We start from the raw sequence: 19,942 nt of genomic DNA, 5'->3' as shown, positions 1-19,942 counted from the left end.
GTTGTAAATGATGTTGTTGTAAATTTGTAAATGTTGTAGGCCTACATGATGATAGATTTGTTTTGTTTTTTATTGAACTATCCCTTTGAACTTGTAAACTTAAAAAAAAAAAAAAAAAAAGTGCGATAACAAAATGACGTTGAGGAGAGATGAAATGGTTAGTCTAAACATGCCACAATTTTGCACTCTATTTGGACACTATAATTAAAGGCAGAAAGTGATTACGTGGGAGACAAAAATCCCCCCAAAATTCAGTATCGGCGCGGATCAGCATTTACACGATGGGCATGCGCCTGCATTTAAGACAGTGGTACTCGCGCTGCTCTGCACAGGCAGCAAAACAATCTCTGGAGGCAGCGATGCTTGTTACTATAGCAACAACCTCCTTGCACTTCCGCTGCCTCCTCCAACATCTCGCGCACGGATCCGCGCGACCTTCTCTTCCACCTCCCCATCACCAAGGCGCTCAGATATCAACATCCCTCTGTCACCAGGATATTTCCTGAGACGGAAATACGACGGGGGAAGGAAAATGGCGCTCATCCCATCTCAGATCCTAAGAGTAGCGATACTTCTCTCTTATTTTTCCATCCTCTGCAATTACAAAGCCATAGACATGCCCGCGCATCAAACATACGGCGGTAGCTGGAAGTTTCTAACGTTCATAGATTTGGTAAGTGCACGCGCAACGTTCCCATGCAGTACCTGATTATGTAAATATGAGAGCGCATCACCATTTTGTAGCCTATCTCCATAATGTATAGAAACATAGACAGGCCCCTGCTATGGTCAGTTATGCCAGGCTCCTATAAATAGGAGTCCAAACACCAATAACAAATAAACTTAAGTCATATTTACAGATCATTTAACGTTAATCACATGGCGTAAGGCTTTTAAATCTATTATAGTGATGTCATGCTTTCCATACCTCACCCTCACCTCACCCATTAATAATAATCTTATTTTAAAGGGTTTTGCTGAATTATAAGCAGTTCTCAAAACAAGCAGGAGTTAAGGGTGCATTTACAAAAAATAAATAAATAAATAAATAAATAAAAATATATATATATATATATATATATATATATATATATATATATATATATATATATGGAAGCATCCTTGCTTTTTGTTATGGAACCATTTGGCACCAGTCTGTTAGAGTAAATGCAGGTCATATTAGCACCAGCATATGTTACAGTCTGCAAGCCAATGACTCATGTTTTCCACATAAACAGCCTGTTTTCTCCCCCTTTTCAAACAGTGATTTTTAATAGCAATAATGCTGAATACAAAGCAGCAATAAAAGTTGTTTTGTTACAGTGCACATTTGCACATCTGTTCCAGGGCACTGTTTGCTTATTTTCTGATTCTTGTCTGGGAATAATCGCATATACAGATATGTTCAGCTTAAAGTGAAAGTTTGTTTTTCAAATGTTACTAAGGTTTCATAACACTTGATGTTCCTCCCTCAGTCCTTAGTGTAATACAGTCAATAGATCATTTGAGTATAAATCTGCAATCCCTTTGAAAAAACAAACAAACAGAATAATTCATATTTCTTATAGATCAAGATTTAGTTGCATCTGACTTTCACTATGGAGAGATAGAAAAGTGTTTTTTTTATTTTTTTTTTTATTACTTTGCATAATAGTATAGTGATTAATTATGACAGCATTTAAGGGCCTCTGACACCAGTCATAGCGTTGCTATAATGAACCTGGACGATGCTCATTTTGGAAGAGGCTGTGTGGAACTATTATTAGAACAGACGATGAATGCATGTCATGATCTTGGAGGTAGATTATCTCAGCTTGGCACAAGTAATGCCAGTATATCTGGATCAAATACTCTCAAGGCCAAAGGAAACATTCACTGTAACATCCGCAATGGATCTACTCCACTGTTGTATTGTTTCATTTATTAAAACTCTAAATGGTGCATAAAAGCCAGACTAAATTATGCCACCTTAGCCCCTGCTAAGTCTTGATGCTGCTGTTCTGTGTATTTGTTGTTTCATATTTAAAATTTTGACTTCATATTTTCATCCGTTTTTATATTTTTACATTCATAATTTATAATTAAAACATTAATCCCATAACATCTCTTTACATTATTTATGTATTTGTAATGTATAAATGTAATGTAATGTTGTGCAAATACGTTTATGCCTACTCTGAGCAGCATTAAAGGAATATTCCAGGTTCAATACATGTTGAACTCAAACGACAGCATTTGTGGCATAATATTGATTACCATGAAAATTCATTTTGACTTCTTTGAAAAAAAAGCTAAAATCTGGGTTCCAATGAGGCGCTTACACAATGGAAGTGAATGGGGCCAATCTATAAACATTAAAATATTCACTGTTTCAGAAGTATTGCCACAAGATATAAACACTATGTTAGTATGATTCTAGGGTGATAAAACTGCTTACTAACCTATTCTTTGTAAAGTTATAGCCAATTTTACAACTTCGCTGCCATGACGATTTAATGTCAACAAATCCTAAAACCCTAAAATGACTGTAAAACTCATGTATTACAGTTAAAATAACACAAGAGTTTTAACAGAATAATGAATGTAAGTGCTTTTATAAAATTGTAACCTTCACATGTCTGCATTTAAACCCTCCAAAATTTGACTCCATTCACTTTCATTCATCACTGTAATTTTAATTTCAGGACTCAAATTATTTTTATTTAGGAATAATAGTCCTTCTGAGGACTTCTAAATTCCTAAGAAAAAATTCACAAATGATCCAAAGCATGACAGCTTGTGTCAATCCACATTAAAAACATGACATTTACAGTTTAAAAAGTTATTGCCTGAATTACAGCTGAGTCGATGTATTTTAATAATATAATATTATAATGTTTATAGTAACCTTTAATTGACCTTTAAAAATATATAGCCTGAATCGCAAGGGTGTTTTCATTATCGTAAACTAACTAAACTAAACTATCTATCTATCTATCTATCTATCTATCTATCTATCTATCTATCTATCTATCTATCTATCTATCTATCTATCTCTCTGTCTGTCTGTCTGTCTGTCTGTCTGTCTGTCTAATCTACTGTACTGTATGCAAAAAAATTATCTCTAATATTCTGGGTGGGCCTGGGTTTAATTTGGGTGGGCCCAGGCCATAGCATCCATAGCAAAGAGGTCAGCTCCGCCTTACTCTTACCCCCATTGTTTGATCGAGTATCTTGGCCTCAGAGTGGACTAAAGCTCAGTCTAGGTATCAATAGAAAGCTGAGATCCTCCACTTTGTGATGATTTACAACATTTTATCATCAATATGATTATTTGATCATAGCAATGATTTGTTTTGCATGCTTTTCCTGCTGTACTGCATATTTTGTTCTGGACATCTAATATATATAATTGGATTATTCAAGCACAATCACAGACAAGTAAAAAATAGCAATTTGTTTTAGACAACTGCCTAAGGTAAAAACAGATATAAAATGCAGAAGTGGTTTTCTTTGAAAAATTCAGATTTTAAAAGTTTTCAAACGATACCCCATATTCCATAGCGCCCCCTTTTGGACCCTCCGACAGGTCCGCAGTGTTGAAGAGGTTAAAGAAAAGGACAGACGAGTCTAAATAGTTTTTTTTGGTTATCAACTTTATGCCTCAAATGTTGTTGATTGAGCTCAGCTTGTATTGAACCCAGAATATTCCTTTAAAGGTGCACTCAGTAATGTTATTCTCATTAAAAATGCTTAAGTCCTAAAACAAATTATAGTAATTTTGAAACATAGGTATAAAATCATGAGCAATCATATGAGATGAAGACTCAAGTCATATCAGTAACCTTATAAAAGCTGTTTTTTTCTACATGTAGAGGGTCCCCTCATGTTAAAATCATATGACCAGCCATAAACTACTGGCTTAATCTTAGTAACAGCCTTGATATCGGACAATTTCACTCTTGGATTAAATGTAAATACCCCTAAATGCCACTTCAGAGCCATATTTTCCGTGTAAAAATGGCTTAAGTAAATACCATTTTGTTAACTGCCTTGACTGTGCCACTTTGATTTCAACCACTTATGTTTTCATCAGGCTTTGTTCATTATTAAATACAGAGGCTCAGATTTAGGTTTCCATTCTCACAATAGGACACTCGAGGACCCTGGCATAGAACTGAGCTCTCAGTGTCATGCACAAAGTGCCTGGTCAAGTGTGGCCAAAGCTTTCAGTGATCTGACATTGAGATACCTGAGTTTAATTATCAGAGATGCACATGTTTGCTAAGTGTGTCATTACTGTGATGAAAGGTAGTTATTTAACAGCAGTCTGTATTTTTGTGAGAGCAGTTCATGTGGAATAATCTGTCATTATAAAATCACAGTAAACAAAGGTTCTATACATTTTGTCTAATACATTAAGTATGCTTGGTGCATTTAAAAGTGTTTTATTTTTTTTTGGACCAACTGATTTGAACTTTTAACTTAATACAAATGCACATAGTTTTATGATTTTTTTTAAACAGGAAGTTCCCCCAAGGCTTTTTACCATGGAATGAAAAAGGACAAATTTGGAAGAATATTGATTGTTTTTGTCACTCTATAACATGTCACCTGTGAGTACATTGAGGTTTTGGAACAACGTGAATGGAAGTAAATAATGACAGAATTTTATATAATTCCCTTTATTTTTAATATACTGTATCATTACCTTGATTTCCAAGACTGTCTTGCAAGCCTTCTTTGCCACAGTTTAATATAGTAGACCATGGGTTTTCAAACTTTGTGATGCCAAGAACCCCCAAATTTGACGATCTCCATGCAAGGGACACCCTGTTTGAGAAAGGTAGTAAACATAATATTATAAAGACTTCTTGCTTGCAAAATTAAATAATTAGCTTTTATATTGTCATTGTACTAAAGCCGAAATAAATGATTAAAATATTATCTAAAAAATATTTACTTCTTTCTAAGTTTACAGTGTATCTTTCTAATGCTGGAGCGATGCTATGCTTAAATATCATGTTAGATGTTTAAACCCGAAAATGTTCAATTCAATTCAATATAAAAAATAAATATGATTCAAAAATAATAATCAAATGTATGTTTATTTTGAAAACTGCTATAAAAATACATTTGTAAAAGTATACAATAAAACAATAAATATTGTTTCAAAGCAGCTTTACAGATAATAGTGAACTACATTCCTTATTTCTTACAAATAAGATTTTTTATATATAATATGAAATGATATGCCTATTTATTTATATTTGTTCTTATATGTCTCTCAATACAACATAATAGTCATGATTTGTTTCTCTAAAAATTGGTCCCCAGACCACAGTTTTAAGATTTGTTAAGAACTAAGGTTTCCTAGCCCAATTTTTGTTGAAACATTCCCAGCCTCAAATAAGCGATTCACTAGATTTCATGGTCACTTAAGTCTCAATACAGGAATCCTTGTGGTTGTTTATAAGCACAAAATAAGACTTTGTATAGCTGATAAATGGTTTTATGCCTTTACTGGGTTCATGCCTTGTAAGAAGGCGGTTTTTAACTTGTTCAATTGATGTGAGAGAAGGATGGGCATCCATTTTTAGCTCAGTTAAAGCAAAGATCAAAAGCCTTAGTGAGGGTAGAGTAAGAAAAATTGTATTGAGGGGTTTTGAGGGGATGGTAATGAAGGTTTAAGATGTTTTCCATAAAGGATTGGTTTTGGACAAATCGAACATTTATATGAAGTGCTGGACCTTTGCAGGGCTTCTCCTGTCAGCAGACACCAGGAAACAAATTAGGACCAGAAAGATAATGAGGAATGAAATATTAAAGAGTGTATTAATGGGAGACTTTTTTTGCATGTTGAATGTCTGTGGAGGAGATATAATAAAGAAACCCTCATAATTCCATAATGTCTTTCCATCTTAAATTAATGTCAAAGCAATCTCTTAACTCTCTTATCACGACTGTGTACTAATGGAAAGAGGGCTAAGAAAAAAGACATATTAGCTTAAGACAAGAAATTGGTTATGGAGGAAAGGTTGTGTGTTAAATCATTCCAATGCCAGTGTGTCTGCACTGTAAAATTATAAAGCTTGTCAAGTGTTTCTGTTTCCTGTGTTGTGAGGTTGATTGCTTTTTGAAAATGATGGCACTTATAAATACTCAAATTCTATTTTGAGACAACCAAATGTGAATACCTTGCTTTCATCTAATTTCCCTTCAACTTTCCCTTGTGTTCCTTTAAAAAGACAGCTTTGATTTGTATGTCGATAAAAGGCAATACAACTCATGGAAATGTAAGCTTAAGTAAGTAATCCATTTGATATTTTTTAGACATGCAGGCTCATCTCTGACAGCTTTACTGAGTTACTCTTTTCAATATGGGATTGAAATACATTTGTACAAGAATTACATGTTTATGCTCATTTAAGAATGCCATCGTTAAGAATATAGATTTAAAGGTATAGTTCACTCAAAAATCTAAATTTTCTGATCATTTACTCACCTCACGTCATCCATGATGTGTATGACTTTCTTCAGCTGAACACAAACAATGATTTTTAGAAGAACATCTCCTCTCTGTAGGTCTATTTAGTGCAAGTGAATGGTGGCCAGAATTTTAACGCTCCAACAATGACAGAAAGGAATCATAAAAGTAACTCATACGACTCCAGTAATTCAATCCATATCTTCAGAGGTGATATGATAGATGTGGGTGAGAAACAGATCAATATTTAAGTCCTTTTTTTACTCTAAATCTCCACTTTCACATATGAAAGTCACACATGCTGCCTGTTTAGTTTCACTTTCACATCTGAAAGTTATTATTTACGTTTCAGGTTTTTTTATTACCAATATGTATCGTATGCCTTCAGAATACTTGGAATATGATGCACGGCTTGCTTGGACTACTTTTATGACACTTCTGGGTCCTATTTTAAGTTTTAAAGTGAGACACTATCCACTGCCATTGCTCTGAAAAGACGGACTGAGATAATCATTAAAACATCTCCTTTTGTGTTCTGCAAAAGACAGAAAGTCATACAGGTTTGGAAGAACGTGAGAGTGAGTTATTGATGACTTTTTCATTTTACGGTGATCTATGCCTTTAAATACATTTAGAATTAGACTGGAGTCAGAATGGCTATACTACATTACCTTGCCTAACCTAAATTATGATTTCCTTTCTCAGGTCATTCAGGCTGTATTCTTTGGAGTGTGTGTCCTGACTGACGTGTCCAGCCTTTTGACGAAAGGCAGTGCCAGTATGGAGCAAGAGAGACAGCTGAGAAAGCTGATTGGCTTAAGAGACTGGATGATGGCTGTCCTGGCCTTTCCTGTTGGTGTGGTATGTATAAACCACTAATCAGATTCCTCTTTTTGCATATGTACACTACTGATTGAGATCCATAAGAATCAGCTTTATTTGTGTAAGTTGGACCTAGTACATCTGCAGGCTGTGAGCAGTGCTGCAAGCCCATGACCTAGATAGCCTTCCTGCTGCATGTTGATTCAAGGTTATGAGTGTATGTTGATGTTCAAATAACATCAATGCTTGGAATCAACTGAAAATTGGATTGGAATTGTGTAAAAACATCACTATGAATATAAATTTAAATACTAAATATGAATACTAAATAAAAATAGAGATTCACATGCAAAAATCATGTGTTCATTATTAACTCAGGTTTGAAAAAGTTTCAACCTTACATAAACCTTCATATGTAAACATTGCTAGTCTATTTTTTGTATTATTATTATTATTCGTACGTAAATGGCAAATCTTCAAAAGTCACTGACTGGCAGTGACTTATGGTGTGGTTAGTTTAAAGTGTGTGTGAACCTACTGTAAATTCTCTGAGCCATCAAGTTCCATTGTTAATGTGTGGGAAAGAAAAAACAGTACTGTAACGCAACATGAATGCAATACTTTGTCCGGAGTTGCCCTTCCCCACCCACACGTCATTGACATTAAGATGTCAGAAACCACAGGAAAACAGAGGCGACTATTCAAAACTAGTTTCGATCAAATATTCAGTGGATCTAAAAGAGGAGGACTGTGTAAAGAACACATTGGTATAGAGTACAGAAGGTAAAATATGACATACTATAAATGCCTGACCAATGCATTAATTTAAAGTGTTAAAAACCACTGTGTATATCTGTCTGTCTGTCTGTATCTAATCCAGCTTGGGGAACATGTTTGGCCTTGAGCACACAATGTTATTTGTTTTAATCCTCTCCCCCCAAGAACCCTTTAGATTGACACTTCAGACATTCAGAGGAGGAATAATTACTTTAGATAAGTAGCTGATGCTTAGTCTTTTTCATCAGATTTGATTAGACACTAGGTGCCTTTAGGTATTTATACCATCAAAACATTGAATCATCTTATACCTTAAAGGTACAATAGAGAAGCTAATAAAAAAGTCCTGAGCCTGCAGGTCAAGTCAGACAGCATCTGTGTTCTCTCAACACATACCCCTATATTGGAGCACATCATTATATGCTGCTTTGAATAAGGGGACTACAGACACAACACACATTGTCTTCGATGTACAGTCCATTTGCTTTGCAAATGCCAAGTCATCTATCTGCTCTGGGTTCAATGGCACTGCCGCATAACCAGCTGTGCAAAAAGATCCTGTTCTCTGAAGTGGAGGAAATGCAGTTTTTTCTGTTTGTTTGTGTGCGTGCGTGCGCGTGTGTGCCAGGTTGGAGGGTGGGGCGGTTGTGATTCTACACACCCGGTCCCATATCAGGCTAATCAAGCCTCCGAGAGGGATAAAGGCCGACTGTGGACGGTGGTGCAAGAGAGAGAGAATGTTTATGGGCAGCTGACCATCGTGTGTTTATGTGTGTGTCTTTTTGGTTCAGTTTACCATTAAACTATCATTTATATTATCAAGCCGGTTCTCGCCTCCTCCTTTCCATTGTCCCTTTACTGTGTGTGTGTGTGATGATGGCCATCAGATAATTACATGGAAAATATTTAAACTGTGCTCAAAGGTATCTCGCGTTGTCCCTGGCTGGCAAAATATCTTTTAATATGCCAAATTATGATCGTACCTATAGACTGCAATGGCAAGATGTACAGTGAAAAAGGAGCTACATTTTGGTCTGTTCTCACCCAAAACCAACTAGGTCACTTCAGAAGACATTGATTAAAACACTGTAGTCTGATTGATTAAGTTTATACTGACTTAATCTGCTTTTTGGAGTTTCAAAGGCCTGATCACCATTCATTTGCATTGTATGGACCTACAAATCTGAGATATTCTTTTACAAATCTTAGTTTGTGTTCTGTGGAAGAAAGAAAGTAATCTTAGATGACATGAGGATGAGTGAATGATGAGAGAATTACAATTTTTGGGTGAACTATCTCTTTAATAGTGATTTCAGTAATTTGAAATCATATAAAATAGCCCTTTTAGCGCTGGCGACTTAATGGGATAGCTTGTTAGCTTTTAAAAAACTTAGAAGCCAGACAGCCATGACACAAATACAAAATTGATGCTTGACCTGGCCCTGGCCCTTAGTCTAAGTGTTTTTTCATGTGGCTCAGCTTACAGCCATCACAATGAGCATCATTAGTGCGACGTTAATATTGGGAAAAGGGCTCTACTGTTTTTGAGTGATGTGCATACATGTTAGCCTTAGCCAGGTCTCTTCCTGACACCTATTAGTGGTATATATTGTGCCATGATTCACTCACTATACACCTCCACTCTTCTGCTTTGTACATTGGGACACAGTGGGATACAATTCTGCACCATTCACTTAACCTTAGTCTATGTGGCAGGTCAAGGAATGCAGCCGTTCACAGTTGCTGCAGCTAGCTTAGCTGGAAAGCCAGCTGAAAAGAGTACATTAGCATATAAGTTTGCCAGCATCAGACCAGTAAAAGCAAGCCTGGGCAAGCATGCTGGTCTAAGCTGGTCTTTTAAACAGGGACATAGAGAAGGTTTGCAGTGTGGTTTTTCCAGGTTTCTCATTTAGAGAGTGTGAAATGTGTAAATCTAAATAAATCACCTGTCCAGCAGTGAACTTATTTAATTAACGCTTTCAAGATGAAGTCCAGCCGTTCCGTTGCTTCAATAGCACTACAGTTCCCTTTCACAATCTTTGTCCTCATAGTGCCAACAATTTATTTGGGAACGGCAACCATCATCCAAGCCTTTACTGGAAACCAAAGTCCTGCAAAATAATCTGAGGCAACCAATCCAAACAGGAATCTGTAATGCCCATAAATGAGGCTCATTAATGCAAAAATGGTTTGAGCAGTTCAGGATTATGGCAGATGATGTGGAATTCCTTGCTTTCGAAGCTGCTTCTCAGAGAGTCAAGTACTTCAAATAGTATTTCACAAGCCTGCATGCTCAATGGCAACGTGCGTGTTTTTAAACAGCGTATGTGATGTCCTTGTAAGCTTAACACTGTCCCTCTTATAGAAGACATCTCTAGCTTTAAGTAAGTACTGGATAAAAGCAGGGAGAGGAAGTCAGCTCTCAGGATTAATTATGGTATGCTGATATAAAAAAATGAGCTCAACATGTCGTTTCCTGTGCTCATTGCTGGTTTTAGTGCTTGTCATGTTTTTGCACAGAGACTGTGTCCTTAAAAAGGGGGAATCAAAGAGGATATTAGTCAAGTGGAGTTTTTTGGCATAATCAGTGTGCCGGCATGAGGCAGGAGTTAGGCTGCCGGAAGACCTGCTGGGAATCTCGGTCAAGGAATGGGCTCAATTTAAAGTCTTTACATGGAGTAAGAGGCCTTAAAAGTTATCAAGTTCCTCTAAAGATGTAATGTTGTTGTAATTTCCATTTTTAAACTCATTACTGGAAAGTTTATATTTGGGATGGCTGACACCTGATAACATATGACAATTGATTACTTTTGTATTGTTCTTTACTCACCCTTAAGAGGCAGCTAATATGAACCTAAATTGCAAAAGTTAGTAATATGTTTTTGTGATCTGATGATTCATTACCTCTTTCTACTTTTTTTGGCATCCAGTTTGTGGTGACTATGTTCTGGAGTCTGTACCTGTATGACAGAGATTTGGTTTACCCAAGGCTTCTGGACAACTTTATTCCTCAGTGGCTAAATCATGGCATGGTGAGTTGGAAATTGCTTTTTACTTACTTGAAATTACAAGACTGTACATTATTTTTGTTTCAAATCACTGACATTATAAATTTCATTATAAAGGAACAATGATATTTAAAAAATAAATGTCTAGTGATTATTCACTTCCAGGCTGAATCAAAGGAATGAAAACATTTTGTTCTTTTCAGTCTCTTGGGCTAAATTGATGTCAGAGGTGAAAATAGTCAGTAGGGGTTGCATAATTGTTGATTTTAATCAAGCAGAACAAAAGCTCTCAGGTGGGGTCAGATAGTGACATGTCTTGCTTTCATGACAGGTGAGTTTGATGACTTAAGGCCATTTTAAATGTTGAGTATGGCTGCATTATATGTTTGTGTATAATTACTGTAGCAAATCACAAAACCGACTGTGTACCAGTTCCCAACAGTGGCCATGTTTGTGTCACTGAGCAAGAATGTAGGGAAGTCTTGTTGGGCTGGTTGTCACAAGTTTTCACAAGTTCTATATCTCTGTAACTGTAAGGTTGAGTCAAACGTCCAATTATACAAATGTGTATTCTAAGGCATTTGTTTTGTATGTTGGTTCCAAAAACATCATATTGTCCTATGAGTTTTAAATGTTTAAAAATCATACAAGTTGGAGGGTCACATGACACCATGTGAGGTTCGGATGTGTGAACAGCGAGCTCTGTGCACTTTGCTAGTTTAAACAGTATTAATGTCATAAACTGGTGAGATACGATATACCCTGTTCCATAACTGTTCTAGGAAGACAATATGTCAAAGAATTGAAAATCCTCGGGCTCTGGAGACATTAAAAACACTGACGTGCTCAAGCTGACGCCTCCTGACAAGGCCGCGGACCAGGGAGCCGATTTGGCCAGAGAAGTGAGGGAAATTCGGCGAGAATTGTTGAACATGTCGGCAATGCTGATGAAGGTCGTTGCTGATTTGGAGGATCTTGGTGTAATATGTCGATCGATCACTGCCATGGAGACAAAATTCAATGAGGTGGTTACAAGAGTGGGGGATGTCGAGAAACGGATCGTTAATCTGGAGTCATCAGAGAGGGAATTATCTGGTAATCCGTTAGCGACCAAGGTGGATTTGGAGTGTGTCTGGGAGAAGCTGGAGGATATGAAGTTGGCTGATATTCTGTCCATATTTTTGGAATTCCTGAAGCCGAAGAAGGTTGCGATATGGTGAAATTCCTGGACTGGTTCTTTCAGAGTCTGCTCGACATAACAGGCCATGAGCTGGAAAAAGAGTGAGCTCACAGCTTTCCTGCATTACGATCCACTAATAGTGACAGGCCCCATCAATTCTGGCCAAATTTCTGAGATCATCCGATAAAGATCTCTTGTTGCACAAGGCGAGGAGTAAAGGAATGCTTTCTTGGAAAAACCACAGCATTTTCTTTTTCCCAGACTTTGCGAATTCAGCAAGAGATAAACTTAATCGATTCAAGGAGTGCAAGAAAGTCTTACATCAATGGAAGTTCACATTTGCACTGATGTTCCCAGCCAAATTGAGAATAGATGCTTAGGATGGCCGTAAAGCATTCACATGCCCACAGCAAGCATTGTCCTTCATAAAGTCAATGGAGTAAGTTATTGTGTGATACGTTGCAGCCGAGTGGACTACCTCACTGAATATTCAATTGACTGTCTGCCTGAGTGCTTCTTTTTGTGCTGGTTCAACCTAGCAGCTGGAGTTTGTTTTGTGGAATAACACTCCTTTAGTCTGTGTTGTGGATGAATCTGCACATTCTTTGTGCTTATGCGTCCTATTGGCTGGAGTATTTCTTGCAAGACCTTGGAGTGATCAGGTGATTTGTTGCACTCATGTAGCAGTTGAATGGGCCGGCACAATGTACATTAATTTGACTGTCCGAGGAAAATGAGCTGCTTTTTTTTGTTTTGTTTTTTGCCATCTTTTTGTGCTGGTTCCGCCTAGCGGCTGGAGTTTGTTTTGTGGAGGGACCTACCTTCGTGACAGTTGTGTGGATTAATCTACATGTTCTTTGTGTTTATTCCACTTATTGGCTGGATTTTGTTTTATAGATTATCACAAAATTTGTATAGAAACACTGGACTTGAGCATTCCAACGGCAAAGTTGTCGTGAGGGCTCTCGTAGGCGTACGTGGACTGTTAGAGTTTAGAGGGATGGATACCAGTTGGCGCTGTTGTGCATGGTGTTAATGCACACATTTTCTTTTTTCTTTGTTTGGTTCTGGGGGAAGTTTGGGGTTTGATTGTTGCTCTAATGTTGGAATGAGGTCTTTATAATTTTGTTTTTAATACACAGTCTATTTTTTCTCATAAGTCAAAATGTCAAATGTTAATATGAATGAATTTTTTCTCTCCACTGAATGTGATGCCTTCCAGTGGCCCAAACAGGGCATTAAGTATTTTGCCTTTTTTTTTAATCCTTTAATAAAAAGGTTTTCTAGCGATGGGGACAGATGGGCTTCATCACATTTATCTATGATTGGGAAGTTTAATGTTATTAAAATGAATTGTATTCCAAAATTCAACTACCTGCTACAATCTCTTTCTGTAGATGTTCCCCTCTCTTATTTCAAGCAATTTGATAGCATAGCGAAGTCATTTGGAATGGTAAACATCCCAGATTACATTTCACTAAATTGCACAGGCTGATGCACAAATGTGGGCTAGGCCTACCCAAGATTTTGTTTTATTATTATGCATTCAGTCTCAGACATTTGGCTCATTGGTCACTTCCACCTGAGAGAGAGCCCCTCCCTAATTTTGTATTGAACAGGAAGTTCTTGCCCCTATTTCTTCTTTGCAAAGCCTTTCTATGAATCTAATTGGAAAAGTTAAGTTATACCCCGTTATCTCCCATTTGCACTCGGTATGGACAAAAGTGTCCAGAGTGTTTAATTCAGACATTTATTTAAATGTTGCATAGAGCATATGGCTGAACCAAATTAAATCAAATTATGTATAAATAAGTCTCCTTTCTGCTGGTCAGAGTGGATTGTGAGGGAGGTTAATACACTCTGTGACCTATATGAGAGTGGAGTATTGAGATCATTTGAAAATTTGGTTCAACATTTTGGGATTCCCAGATTTATGTTCTTTAGGTATTTACAGCTGCGCCACCTGTTCTGTACTATATTTGGAAGTAGCATACACCCTCCTAAAGTGGCAGTTACTCTGGGAGTGGTTATTACTGCTTTTGGAAAAGGTCATGAGTCATCAGTGTCTTACTCCCTGTTAATTCAGAGTCTGGGGGACGGAGCTTTAACTTCTTATAAACACATACAAAATTGGATTCTAATCAGTGTCATGATCGGCAGACAAATAGATTTAAGGGAATGGAAGTTGCCTGGAGCGCCCTAATTTCAAGAATGGTGCAGGGAAGGGGTCTGGGTAGCTCAGCGAGTAAAGACACTGACTACCACCCCTGGAGTCATGAATTCGAATCCAGGGCATGCTGAGTGACTCCAGGCAGGTCTCCTAAGCAACCAAATTGGCCTGGTTGCTAGGAAGTGTAACAGGAGGGTTTTTGGCATTTTTGGAGGGATCTTGGGGAGGGGCAGTGGAGAGAGAAATGTGTGTCTATAATAATGTGTGATCACAATGATGTTGTTGAGGGTCAGGGTGGGTTGGGGATTGGGAGGGAAAGGGGTTATAGTGGTGGTTAAATATTGATTCTGTATATTTATGTTTTGCTTTTTTTTTTTGTCTATATGAATAAAAATAAAAATTGTTAATCACAAAAAAAACACAAAAAAAAAAATCATACAATTTATCAATCACAAAATGTTTTGGCCAAAATATTGATTTTAAAAATGTTTAAAAACCATTTTGTTAACAAATCTAAAAAAAAAACATGTGGCAATCACAAACCATTTGCTGTTCTCTTAATTGTTTTGTATTTTTTCTTTCAAACTATAAAAACTATAACAGGCTGCTTAATGGAAGGTTTCACCATAAAATCATTCATAAATGGGTCAGGAGCTTCAGTTAAAGTTCACATCAACCATCAGAATGGGGAAAAATGTGATCTCAATGATTTTGACTGTGGCATGGTTGTTGGTGCCAGATGGGTTGGTTTGAGTATTTCTGTAACTGCTGGTCTCCTGGGATTGTCACGTGCAACAGTTTACTCAGAATTGTGCCAAAAACCAAACAACAACAAAAAAAACATCCAGTGAGCAGCAGTTTTGCAGATGAAAACACCTTGTTGATGAGAGAGGTCAACAGAGAATGGCCAGACTGGTTCAAGCTGACAGAAAGGCTACGGTAACTCAGAGAACCACTCTGTACAATTGTAGTGAGCAGAATAGCATCTCAGAATGCACAACACATCGAACCTTGAGGCGGATGGGCTACAACAGTAGAAGGCTGTGTCTGGCACTTAATTAGGGCCATAGTGTTTCTAAAAAAAGTGTTCAGTGAGTGTATATTTTTTTCCTGGGCAGTAATGGTGGAAATGTGCATTTTATTTAAAAATTTACTTACAGAGAGATATTCTCTGGAGTAAAACATGTAACAAAAAGTCCAATCTCCCTCATAGATTTTATGGAAAATAAAATCTAATTGATCATTTGTTTAATTGTAAAATTAACTGTCAACAATGTCATAAATGTAGAATTAAAATATCCATTTACATTGCTGTTTCTGTAGAACTAAACAGACCTCACTGCAATTGGTCTAGAAGATTCTCCACAAGAGATTTTTACAAAGCTAAATGTTTCCTTATTGAATCCTTTTTTAAATCTACAGAAGTGGCCTTAGGGAAAGAGGTTTTGGGACCTAGAGGCTTTTAATACATTGATAGGAAATACAACACATAATGAGGCTATTACTGGAATTATGGAATGGATGTATCCATCGTCGCTAAGCACAGGATGTATTCAATTGACTTGGGAATAGCCTGGGGCCAATGAGAACATACACAGCGGTTGCAAGTGGTAACATGTTTCAGTTATTAATCAACATGAATGCAACGTTTGAGTCTAATAAAAAACTGTCCTATCTGAAATGCTCAGTGGTGTTGTGAAATCGCATGCAATTTGATTTTCCACTGGGTTTTTAGACTTTTGAACATTTGTCATTAATACTCAAGACACATTATGATTACATCAGATAGCACGTAATGGGTTCAAGCCATGTGGTTAAGTGTAGATATAATTTCTTCAAATTTCCCTAAGGTTAGTAGCTCAGACTGATATTCATGCATCGTGCAAGCAGTGTATTGGCATGTGTGTTGTCACTTCAAGACTCAGTTTTGTTGATCAAATATAGGCAAATTTGTTGAATATCAGTACTTCCCTGGTACATAGTATGCAAATGAGTAGGATATCTCATTAATAATGATACAGTAGGTGAACAGCAGTTGGACGATTTATCGCATCCACTGAGATTCTGAAGTGTCCAACCAGTGACCACTTTGCTATCAACGAGAGCTGAGGAGTTATAATTTTCAAACATTTTTGTAAAAAAGTGCATTTGCGAATATTCGTACATCCCTGCTACACATTATGCAAAAAGCAATAGGTAAAATGAGGAGGATGTCTGAAAACTCAGTATAAATGATACAGTAGATAACAACCTCAAGTGTGCAACCAATGGACACTACCATCCTATCTGGTCACGGAAGCTGAGGATCTGTGGATAATTGTGGGGTGACTATGCTATAGGTGTCAAGAAAGTTGTTCCTTTTGATAATCTGCACTTGTTTAACATCACCCGACTTATTATTTTCAAAGGACAATGCCAACATGGCGGATGTAGTATGCCTGGTAATGTATTTATACTACACACCTGCATAACTACAGAATGTATTTAATCAGCGGTTGAGATGGAAAAATGTCACTGAATTTAGTACACACTATCAAAGCACATGAATTCGAATATTGCAGATGTTCTTCTTCCCTGCTTTAGGGGCCGTTCAGACCAAACACATTTTTGTGCAAAAAAAAGCTAGATGAAGAGCGATGAATAGAACAGAGGTGTCACTTGTTAAAAGTAGAAGTTCTTTTCAACTCGACATAGCATCTTATAAACCCAGCACTCCGGCACAAGATACTGAAAAAAACAGCAAGTTACAGGGCAACGGACAGTGACAAACACAAAAACTTTTTCGTGTAAAATGTCCCTTAGACCAGTGTTTCTCAATTCTAGAGAACCCCAGCACTGTTCATTTAAATGTCTACCATATCTGACATACCCCGTTCAAGTCTTGATGAGTTCAGTCAGTTGTGTTAAATTAAGGAGACCTCCAAAATGTGCAGTCCTGTGGAATTCTAGGACCAGGATTGAAACCCACTGTCTTAAACAATTATTTTCTTCAGCATATGGAGCTACAGAGGCCTTGTGATCCCTGCAAAGTTGGTTGTTAAGGGTTGACCCAGAGGAGAGAAGTACCTTACAGCTGAGAACAATTTGTGATGTACAAAAGTTCCAGATTCTCCCTCCTGCTACGCAACGACCTAGGAGGGTTACTCTGTTGTAAATATTTTGAAGCATTCCATGGGACCACAAATGTTTGTTTATCCTTGCTGCCATGGAAATGGGCTTCTATTCACAGGCTGCTCTGATACAGAGTAACTAAGCTTTGTTACTGTTAGGCCGAAACAAGGAAGTACAATCAGTCGAGAGTCATGTCTGAGCTGTGGTCAAATCTACACTGAGCATTTATACCATGTGAAACCTGATGCTGTCCTTTAACCCTCAGAAGTTAGGGCAGAATAAAATAAAATGGTGCAGGACAACTGCCAGTGGTCTAAATAACGTGTATACATGCTGGATGTAGTTTACATTTACTTTTACATTTATTTATTTGCCAGATGCTTTTATCCAATGCGACTTACAAAAGAGGAAAACATAAGCGAATCATCTTAAGGAGACAGTGGTACAAAAGTGCCATATTACAAAGTTTCACTAGCATCAGAATAGTATTCAAAACATAAACAAGTGCAATTAAAAAAAAATTGTAGTTAAGTGCCCTTGGAAAAGATGCGTTTTAAGTTGGGAAGGTCATTCTACCAATGCGGTATGATGAAGCTGAAAGTCCAAGAAAGTGTTTTGGTGCCTCTTTGTGTTGGTACAACAAGGCGACGTTCCTTAGCCGACCGCAGGCTTCTAGTGGGCGTGTAGCTCTGCAGAAATGATTTTAGGTATGTTGGAGCAGACCTAGTGACTGTTCTGTGTGCCCGTATCAGAGCCTTGAATTTGATACGTGCATCAACCAGTAGCCAGTGGAGAGAGACAAGGAGTAGTGTAACATATGCTCTCTTTGGTTCATTAAAGACGTGCTGCTGCATTCTGGATCATTTGTAGAGGTCTAATTGCACATGCAGGGAGGCCTGCAATGAGAGCATTACAGTAGTCCAGTCTAGTAATGATAAGTGACTGAACAAGCAGTTGTGTGGCATGTTCAGATAGGAAGGGTCTTATCTTCCTGATGTAGTAGAGTGTAAATCTACATGATCTTGCGGTCTTTGAGATGTGGTCCGTTGTAGCTCAATTGTAGTTGAGCTACAATAGCATAATGTTGGTCTGTTAGTTCAACTTCACAAAAAACATCTACATAACATTTTAAAAAGATTAAATATTGTTTAAATCCTTCTGAAATCGAACTTTTAAAGTACACGTAAACATACTTAGTGAATTGAACCAGACAAACAGACCAGACTGATTTGTGAACAAATTGTTATTTTGAACCTGCGCTTGATCATGTTTACGAATCAGACTGATCAGGTTATTAGTTAATTTCACTGACTCAATGATGCGGGTGCAGCAGTCCTCGAGTCACTATTATGAACTGTTGTTGTTTGGAGTAGTTTTCATTTTCCTGTGAACTATTCCTTTTATAGTCATTTTATTTGAATAAACAAGACAGACTTTTTGTTACTTTCGGGAACATTTCAGATTATATTTTTAGACATGCAAATATTTGTGAATATTAATTAGATCACAGGACTATTCGAAAACGGTCTCTATGTTTGCAGGCAGGAAGTGACATTAAAAGGGAGAAAAATAAGACACAATAAGATTTTTTCTCATGGAAGTGACATTTTCCCTGTTTTGAAGCTGTCAAAGCCATCGCTTGATATTTTCTCTCAATGTGGCAATAACAATCAGAACAGAGCCACTTCATCAGCACTTAAAAAGGCCTGTGCAAGACTTTCATGGCAACATCAGGAGGCAGTTCACCTGCATCAAAGCATCTCATCTCCGTTCCAGAGAGAGGCCTGTCAGAAGAGCCTTGTGGTGCTCTAACGTTAATGCCAGTGGCCTCTTACTGAGCAGCCCCCATGTTCAAAGTACCTCAGTCGAAACATGTACCACAAATACACATCTTACACCTCCTTAGAGAACCTTTTCAAATGACCATGCTTGAAACAACTCAAAATGGAAGTAAAAAAGCACTGGAGAGTCAAAAGTTCTGTCGTCCCTAGTAAAGGTAATTTCCAGACCAGCGTAATCACTCGAGCATGCCATTCTAACCTCTTACTGTTTAACTTTCCTCATAATTAATTCAGCAGATAGGTTCACGGTAGCTTTAAATGATACAGGTCATTGTGCTCAGGGGCTTTTATGACTGATTACCTGTGCTAAACAACCCCAAGTTCTCTGCAAGCCTTTATTCAGGCTTCTAATTGTTCAGAGGAAGCAAACATGATACATAGCAATTGCCTTTCCACAGCGTGACATTGGAGGATCTTTTACTAATTAAGTGTAAGTTTAAAGACAACACCATCAATATTTACTACTGTCAAACACTGTGATAAGCTCAACCTTAATGGACAGTATTAAATGTATACTTCACCCAAAAATGAAAATTATTTCATTATTTACTTAGCCTCATGTCTAAG

At 37.3% G+C, this 19,942-nt stretch overlaps 1 protein-coding gene across 2 annotated transcripts in view; it reads left to right on the top strand.

Moving 5' to 3' along the window:
• Window positions 1–341: 341 nt before the first annotated feature.
• Window positions 342–19,942, top strand: part of LOC127622423 (androgen-induced gene 1 protein-like) — a 56,595-nt gene continuing 36,994 nt past the window's right edge. Inside the window, exons 1-3 of one of the 2 annotated variants that reach the window (XM_052096529.1) lie at window positions 342–673; window positions 7,172–7,327; window positions 10,996–11,097. In XM_052096529.1, the coding sequence (XP_051952489.1) occupies window positions 533–673; window positions 7,172–7,327; window positions 10,996–11,097 (399 nt within the window). In that variant the 5' untranslated portion in view covers window positions 342–532. Of the gene's footprint in view, window positions 674–7,171; window positions 7,328–10,606; window positions 10,744–10,995; window positions 11,098–19,942 lie in introns of those variants that run through there. The other variant, XM_052096530.1, reaches the window with a different exon arrangement.

Source organism: Xyrauchen texanus, chromosome 28, assembly GCF_025860055.1.
Source record: "Xyrauchen texanus isolate HMW12.3.18 chromosome 28, RBS_HiC_50CHRs, whole genome shotgun sequence".
NCBI lineage: Eukaryota > Metazoa > Chordata > Actinopteri > Cypriniformes > Catostomidae > Xyrauchen > Xyrauchen texanus.
The sequence above is the reverse complement of the archived record's forward strand: the minus strand, read 5'-3'. Positions and strand labels throughout refer to the sequence as shown.